General features: G+C 43.5%; 1 protein-coding gene across 2 annotated transcripts in view; it reads right to left on the reverse strand.

The window, feature by feature from the left end:
* Positions 1-2282: 2282 nt before the first annotated feature.
* The window catches only part of GPRC5D (G protein-coupled receptor, class C, group 5, member D), an 18602-nt gene continuing 11905 nt past the window's right edge, over positions 2283-8979 (reverse strand). For both annotated transcript variants that reach the window (XM_011953961.1, XM_011953952.1), the window contains 2 exons: positions 3763-3830; positions 2283-2354 (listed from right to left, as the gene is read on the reverse strand). In XM_011953961.1, coding sequence (XP_011809351.1) covers positions 2283-2354; positions 3763-3830 — 140 coding nt within the window. The remainder of the gene's footprint in view (positions 2355-3762; positions 3831-8979) is intronic.

The following is an 8979-nucleotide window of genomic DNA, read 5'->3' on the forward strand; positions in this document are numbered from 1 at the left end:
GAGGCTGAGGCAGGAGAATCACTTGAACCCAGGAGGCGGAGGTTGCAGTGAGCTGAGATCGCACCACTGAACTCCATCCTGGGTGAGACAGCAAGACTCCTCTAGGGGAAAGAAAAAAAAAAACGTTGGAACATTGTGTAGAGATGAGCACTAGGTAGGGGTATGGAAACCTGGATTCTGGCCTTGATTCTAGTGCTTAACAAGCCATGTTATACGGGGCAAGTCCCTTCTCTCTATCTGTAAAAAACAAAGGAACTGTGTTCGTGAAATTCTCTGCATTGTATGATCTTCCACAACAAAAATGCAAGCTCTGCTAAAGCAGTGTTGTACGCCTTGTCTGGGGCTGAGTCCTAGAATGGTTTCTGGTGCCTTGCAGATCTCAGGAAATATTTATTGCTATTGAACAACTCATGCCGTCCTTTGGCCATAAAAAAGGCTCTCTTGCACGTATAAAGCCGCAGTTATTTTTCAAAAGGCTTTCAGTTAGCAGGCACTCAACACTTATGGGTCTGAAATATTTCATTGGTTCTCAAGGGGAACACACCTTACTTGCTCATACAGAAATATGGGCATGGAGGAGCCTAGTGGACGGGGAAGAAGACAGGCCTAGGAGTCAGAAAATCTGGCTCCCCACTAATGACTGTGTGGCTTTGGGTAAGTCATTCTGTTCTCCGAAGTTCTGTTCTCTCATCTGCAAGGTGGGAGGGCTGACTCAGACCCCAGGACCCTTCCGGAGGCACACCTCTGACTCTGGTCCTCTTATTCTTGTAATAGATAACAAACGAGTATTAAAGGCAGATGAAAGGATTGAGAAGAATGTGGGGCTGATGAGGAACAAAGGCAAGACGATTAGCGCAGAGGCACCAGCTCATTAGAGACATCAAGACAGGCAGACTATGCTTTTTATGTTCACCACATAAAATCCTTTATGAGCATCTGCTGGGGTGGCTCTTCCTTTGCTGTTACTGGCTCAGCAAACAGTCCGTGCCCTCAGCCATGTCTGCTGCCCAAGTAGCTGTCACAGGGAGGTAGCACCAGGAAAGAAAGCCTGCCAGCTTGCAAGTCCATGGCAATGTCTGTGTTCATTAAACAGCCCAATAGTGGTGATCCTGAGGATTCGGCTTTAACTTTTGTAGACAATTCTGGGCCTGTCGTATTTTGAGTTCCTTTACAGAAAAATGACTGGATACCTCGCACTCGTTAGGATGACCACTGTAAACCAGAAACAGAAACACTCTAGGAAATAAAAAATGTTGGTGAGGATGTGGAGAACGTGGAACTCTGTGCATTGTTGATGAGAGTGTAAAATGCTGCAGCCACTGTGGAAACAGTATGGAAGTTCTTCAAAAAATTAAAAATAGAATTATCATATGATCCAGCAATCCCTCTTCTGGATATACATCAAAATAATTGAAAGCAGGATTTCAAAGAGATTTTTGCACATCTATGTTCATTGCAGCACTGTTCACAATAGCCAAGAGGTGAAAGCAACCCCAAATGTCCACTGACAGATAAACAGATAAAGAAAAGGTGGTATAGACATACAGTGGAATATTGTTCAACCCTAGAAAAGGAGATCCTGTGACATGCTACAACATGTGACATGGACCTTGAGGACATTATGCTAGGAAAGATAACCAAGTCCCAAAAAGACAAATACTGTATGATTCTATTACATAAGGTATCTAAGTAGTCAAACTCACAGAAACCAGAAGTAGAATGGTGGCTGTCAGGGGCTGGAGGGAGCTGTTCAACGGATTGAGAATCTCAGTTTTGCAAGATGAAAAAGTTCTAGAGAATTCACAACAGTGTGAATGTGGTTAACACTACTGAACTGTACACTTAAACATGGTTGAGATGGTGAAGTTTATGTTCTGTGTTTTTTAGCACAATTTAAAAATTGACCAGACACGTAACCCAGTAGTAAGCTGCTACTAACCTCCTTGTCACATTAGAATACTCTTAATTTCTCCAGACAGGGTCTTTTAGTTCTGTGAATAAGAGACACCAATTCTTTCTAGCGTTGCTAAGAAAGGGAATTTTGCAGTTGCACGAATGAAGAAAGAGACACAGTCAAGGTAGGGTGGCCAGCAAGACTGTAATTATGCTCGAAAGGGTGGTCTTCTGGTGGAGGGTCCATGTGGATGGAGGGGTTAGGAAACAGAAGAGGGGATGTTCTGACTCTTCATTGGCAGCGTGACTCTGTGGGCCCCGGTGGCCTATCAGGGCTATACTACCCAGGATGGTCGGCTGGGTTTTCTCTACTCGTGTTTCCTGTAGATTTATACTCCTGCATCTTGCTGGGGGCTTAGTTTAGCCCGTGGGATGAAACACTCTTGTGTGGGATCAACAGTCTGGAAAGAAAGAAATGCTATCATCAACCTTCTGACCAACAGAAGAAAAGATACTCTCCAAAGTTATATTTTTGTTTTTGGAGACAGAGTCTTGCTCTGTCACCTCGGCTGGAGTGCAGTAGTGCGATGTGGGCTCACTTCAATCTCTGCCTCACAGGTTCAAGCAGGTCTCCTGCTTCAGCCTTCTGAGTAACTGGAATTACAGGCATGCACCACCATGCTCAGATAATTTTGTATTTTTAGTAGAGATGGGGTTTCACCATTTTGGCCAGGCTGGTTTTGAACACCTGACCTCAAGTGATCCGCCCACTTCAGCCTCCCAAAGTGCTGGGATTATAGGCATGAATCACTGTGCCCAGCCCTAAAGTTATGTTTAAAGTATTATTATCTCACCTTCATTTAATTGTTTGTCAACAACAAAAGAAGAAATGTACTGAGACTACCCGTACCAGGCTATCCCTCAGCCACGCACAAGAATCTTTTCGCAAGCAAGGTTCTTGAAGAGCTGATCACTGGAAATGGAAATGAATCAAGAAACTCTTGGAGGGATAATAAAGATGTTTTCATTCTGTAAATCCCTCCTGAGGGTTGATTAAAGCACATGATACAGCTGTGGCCTGGTCCATGTGCCATTCTAGGAAAAGGCAAATTCTCAGATAACATACCAGAGGGATTAGCTAAGTTAGTGGCCTCGCAAATTAATTGAACAAATGATCTGAGGGTGGCTTTCACGTTGGGGTTTTAGTTACTTTTGATCCCTGTAATGTAAGAATTGTGTCCCAGTGTGATATTTTTGGCTATTTAGGTTTGTATGTCTTCAAGTCTTCACAGCCCAAATGTGAATTACCCCCAAACTACTCAGCAGTGCTCCCTCTGTTTTTGCCTGAAAGGATGAAAATTTGTTCATCCATCTGGGCATCCAGATGATGGTGACAGACCCTGTCCAGTTCTTAGGGCAGCCTGGGCTGCTGGAGCTAGACAGGGACTCAGAGAGGCCGTCAACGGGGATCAGGTGATAGGTTCAGACAACCGCTACTAAAAGCAGACCCCGCCCTCAGACATATTTACAATCCTGTATTGTCCCCAATGCAAAATTCAATGAGCCTGCTTCTCTTCACCTTCACACAAAAGCTTCAAGCTGCCCTTTCTTTCCAGGGACACGCACTTGCATCAGAATGCTGTATTGTTGCTGGCGATGAAGACTGGGAAGGTTTGGGTGAAGGCTGTCTGGCACCACCTGGTCTGGCTTAAATCTGGGTGGCTCAAGCTCCACGTGCCTTTAGGGATGCTCCTGCCCTGCCTCTCCTCTCTCAGGTCAGTAAAGCCGTTAGAAATGAAGCCTGAGGCTGTCCTAAGGAAGGAGTGCTTGCTAGGTCCCTCCTGGGTGAATGTAGGCGAGTCCATTTACCTGCAGCTGAATGGGAGTACCAAATGAAGTTAATGCTACATCCTCCTCAGCTCCATCACTGTCTCGGGCTGAAAGCCAAAGGAGGGAAGGGCTGCGTTAGTGTCGTCAATCGGGAACAGCACATGAGGACTACCGGAAAACCCCACGGCTTGCAAACAGGCTCTTCACTCTTTAAAAGGAATTCTGAGGCCGGGTAGGACGGCTCACTCCTGTAATCCCAGCACTTTGGGAGGCCAAGACAGGTGGATCACTTGAGGTCAGGAGTTCAAGATTAGCCTGGCCAACATGGTGAAACCCCATCTCTACTAAAGATACAAAAATTAGCCCAGCGTGGTGGTGGGCGCCTGTAATCCCAGCAACTTGAGAGGCTAAGGCGAGAGAATTGCTTGAACCCGGGAGGCGGAGGTTGCAGTGAGCTGAGATCGTGCTGCTGCACTCCAGCCTGGGCGACACAGCGAGACCAAATAAATAAATAAATAAATAAGAGGAATTCTCAGTTGTGGCTGTTATTGAAAAAGTTTATGATTTAAAGGAGTGTATTTACAGTTGATGCGGAAGGCATGGGTAGCGTGTGAGTGTTTAGGAGAAGCACATTGGCGTCAGAAGAGCACTAGCTCCGAGTCAGTTTCTGCTCTTTCAGTATTACCTGTGTGACCTCGGGCAGCTCACTCTTCTTTGTTTTTTTTTTGAGACGGAGTCTCGTTCTGTCCCCCAGGCTGGAGTGCAGTGGCCGGATCTCAGCTCACTGCAAGCTCCGCCTCCTGGGTTCACGCCATTCTCCTGCCTCAGCCTCCGGAGTAGCTGGGACTACAGGCACCCGACACCTCGCTGGGCTAGCTTTTTGTATTTTTTAGTAGAGACAGGATTTCACCGTGTTAGCCAGGATGGTCTCCATCTCCTGAACTCGTGATCCACCTGCCTTGGCCTCCCAAAGTGCTGGGATTACAGGCGTGAGCCACTGCCACCCGCCAGCTCACTCTTTTCAATAGTCCCTTTAGGCTTGATTCTCTACAAGCTTGAATTCAATATTTCAAAAAATTTTTTATTTTGCCCAGGCTGGTCTTAAACTCCTGGCCTGAAACCTCCTACCTGGGCCACCCAAAGTGCTGGGATTACAGGTCTGAGCCACCACATCTGGCCTGAATTCAATTTTTAAAATTGGACGTAATAAAAGAGATCACTTGAGACAACTTTATATTGTTGTAGGATCATCACGGACATAGGTATTTGTTTAATGGCTGTCTCCTTAACCAGCCTGTAAGCTCTGTGAAGACAGGAGCTGTGCCTGTCTCTAACAGCAGGTACTTGCTGGATACCTAGTTGTTTTTTGATGACCACAGACATAACTGTGTTAGGAGGGTTCACACTTAGGGGTTTCATGTTGAGTGGATGGACCCTGGAGAAGGACTGCTTGGCTCTCTCACTTGTGTTCCTTAACCTTTTGTTGCCTTTTGTTGCCTTTGTTTCCTGATGGAAATAAAGAAGAATAATGACAGTCATAACAGTAAGTCTATCTCATAGAATTGTTTTGAAGATTCTATAAAAATGTTATATAAAGTCCTTGGAACAGGGTATGCTACGTAGAAAACACTCATGAGCTATCCTTTGTATATGATTATTGGTGGTGGTGCTGGTGCTGCAGTTATAACAGATGCTCTGACATCCTTTTCCTAGTGGCTTTTTATTCATTTTTTCAAGGGGCTGATGCTGTGATACATGAAATGCTTATCTTTCCTTCATGGCAGAATTAACTGAATCCTTGGCTCGACTTCGTTCCTTGTGTCATAACAAGGCTCCTTCACACTCAGTCTCTTGGGAACCAACTTTCATCTAACATTCTCATCAAACCAGATCATCAGTTAGAAAAGCCTAATTCTTCCAGCTCTAGCTATAGTTCATGAGTTTACCAAAAGGCCGAGTGTTTTTTAATACTAAACCTGCACCACTGTGTGACAGGAAGTCCGAGTTGAGTAAGACCTTCCATTATCTGTGGAGGAGGCAGGGAGGGACGTGATGAGCAGCATATAACGATGAGGAATCTGAGGCTCCTAGGGCTTGAGGATCTTGGTTTGGTCTCAAGGTTGGTAAGAAGCAGAGTCTCAGAGCCTGGGCACATGAGGCCTGGTTCTGCACTCTTTCCACTGCCCTTTGTTGCCCAATGATGCTCCCGCTCCCTGAATTTGTTTTTTTTAATTTAAATTTAAATTTATTTTTTTTAAAGAGTGTGTAAAGGTGCAATCATAGCTCACTGCAACCTTGAACTCCCAGACTCAAGAGATGCTCCCATCTCACAGCCTCCTGAGTAGCTAGGACCACAGGTGTGTGCCACTATGTCCAGCTAAGCTCTCTGAATCTTTATGAATGTCATCATCCTTGACTTATCTGTCCTCAGACCAAACAAATCCTGCCTATGACCCCACTGCCTTCTTCCCTGCTTTAAGCTAGTTCTCTCTCTGTGACCTGTAACTTGAGGGTGACAAAAAAGAACTTCCCGTGAAAGAACAAACAAAAATGACACCACCTGGGACCATTTAATTTGGATTTCCCCTGGTAAGGTGAGTGTGCCTTGAAGAAAAAATGTTGAGAATTGTCAAAAGGGGCTATGTTCAGCAGAAGTTGGAGTTTGCTAGGGGAACAACCAGAAGGGCTTATGTTTGCAGGAACAGTGTTCTCTTGGTTCATCTCGTTTTATACTCATTGACCCATTTTTACATTATGTAGACTCACTGATTATCTAATGCCTTCCAAAAGAATCATATGAGGTTTGTCTGTAAGCATCCAAACACTGGATGGAAAAATGCCCACAGTAATGTGACTCCTTCCTTCCTTCCTTCCTTCCTTCCTTCCTTCCTTCTTTTCTTTTTTCTTTTCTTTTCTTTTCTTTCTTTTTTTAGATGGAGTTTTGTTCTCATTGTCCAGGCTGGAGTGCAATGCATGATCTCAACTCACTGCAACCACCACCTCCCGGGTTCAGGTGATTCTCCTGCCTCAGCCTCCCAAGTAGCTGGAATTACAGGTGCCCAAGACCACGCCCCGCTAATTTTTTGTATTTTTAGTAGAGACAGGGTTTCACCATGTTGGCCAGGCCAATCTTGAACTCCTGACCTCAGGTGATCCACCCTCCTCGGCCTCCCAAAATGTTGGGATCACAGGCGTGAGCCACTGCGCCCGGCCAACACTTTCAAATACAGATGAGTCTTAGTGTTAGCAAATATGATATAATGATATTCTAGTTAGTCTAAAACAGATAAGACAGGCAATAATTAGAAGTTTTCCACTCATAAAACAATTCGTAGCTGATATTCTACTCTATTTAAGATTTCTGCTCTTTATATCACATTTAAGATTCCTCAATTAAAAGACCTAGTGATTTTATTCTAATTATTTATTTTGGAGGTTAGTTATCATTTATTCAGGAAGAGAAATATTCCAAAATTTACCAACTCCAAATTAAATATAAAACAAGTATTATATTCATCAACTAATTAATGAAGAATATGTTAAAAAAATAACATAATCCCCGCAGCATGTAAATGGAAAGTAGTTAAACATCAAAATAGTTTCAGAATTTTGTCTCTATCTTATTTTGCATTTTAATTGCTTCATTTCTTATACACAAATTCTTTACCCTAATCTTTTTGTTGAAGTTTCCTGTACTTAACAAGATGCTGAGCGTGTTAAATTTCAATCAAATGCTGTGAGAGGATGTATCTGTATTTTTGGCTTAAGATTTTGGTTGAGGCCAACTGATTTTTAAAAGTCCAATCAGTATTCAGCTTCTCAGGGACACACTTATAACACAGAGCAAATAATATTTATACCCATTTTTCTGGTGTCCTACAGTAATACGCCTGATTTTATTTTCATTCTCCATCCAGATGTTTTTGTATCTTAAAATTAAGTCCATAATCCACTTCAGAGGAATAAAGCCTAATCTTCTTTAGAAAGACTTCCAGGGAAATGAAATTCTTAATCCCCTTTGCTGATCTGTTCCTGTCTACCAACTCTTATTTTCGTATTTAATCTAAATCTCTCATGCCTCTGCGTCCATTTCCACCCACTATCTTTAGTTGGAAATGGAAAACAACAAGACGACCGCCTCTTGGGGAGAGGTCTTCACACTTGTGAAATTTTCTTTCTTTCTTTCTTTCTTTTTTTTTTTTTTGAGATGGAGCCTTGCTCTGTTGCCCAGGCTGGAGAGCAGTGGTGCGATCTCGGCTCACTGCAACCTCTGCCTCCCAGGTTCAAGCAATTCTTGTGCCTCAGCCTCTTGAGTAGCTGGGATTACAGGCATGTGCCACCATGCCCAACTAATTTTGGTATTTTTAAAAGAGATGGGGTTTTACCATGTTGGACAGGCTAGTCTCTAACTCCTGACCTCAGGTGATCTGCCTGCATTGGCCTCCCAAAGTGCTGGGATTGCAGGTGTGAGCCACTGAGCCTGGCCATACTTGTGAAATTTCCAGCTAGGGACCCCTTGTCCTACTCTCTTTTTAGCTGAATAATTCTGGTCTCATAACCCAGTGGTAAATTAAATAATTATGTGACTGGAATCACAGCTACAAACAGCATTAGTCAGAAGCGTCACATCACAAATGCATGCCTCATGGACTCGAACAAAATGTGTTTTGGGACAGAATTTCGAGAGAGAACTTGGATAGTCTGGTAAAGCACATAAAGCTTAGGAATGACCATCTCATTCTCACTGTCTTCACCTGTCCACACAGGTCTGATGTTATAACCCTTTAATCATCTTTGTGGGGTTCTGCTGAGCCTCCCCAAGCTTCCCATACTTCTCATTAGTGGATCAGTGGGTATCCTTGCTAGAGACTGACTGATGCCGGGTACAATGGCACGGTTGTTCTTGCTGACCACACATCTATTTATACAGTACCGTGATTGTTTCTTGAGTAAACAAAAGCAAAGACAGTGGTAAGCTGTTTCCCTACTATCAGCTTATGACCTACCGTAACACTTCAGACCTTTCAAGTTATTGTTATCATACTTCTCTAGCTCTTACCTATTTTGTATCTATTTGTGTGTTTTTCCTAGCTAGGTGGAATCCTGCACTTTTAATTGAGTTTTAATTGTTCCTTGAAATTTTGATATTTGTACTTCTTCCAGGTGACCTAAATTCTGATTTTACTTTCTGAGCTTAAGCTTCTGGTTATTTTGCCCAATCTTGGAGAGCAATTCCTTCCTTCCTTCCTTCCTTCC

The sequence above is a fragment of the Colobus angolensis genome, unplaced genomic scaffold (assembly GCF_000951035.1).
Source record: "Colobus angolensis palliatus isolate OR3802 unplaced genomic scaffold, Cang.pa_1.0 Scaffold11, whole genome shotgun sequence".
NCBI classification, from domain to species: Eukaryota; Metazoa; Chordata; class Mammalia; order Primates; family Cercopithecidae; genus Colobus; species Colobus angolensis.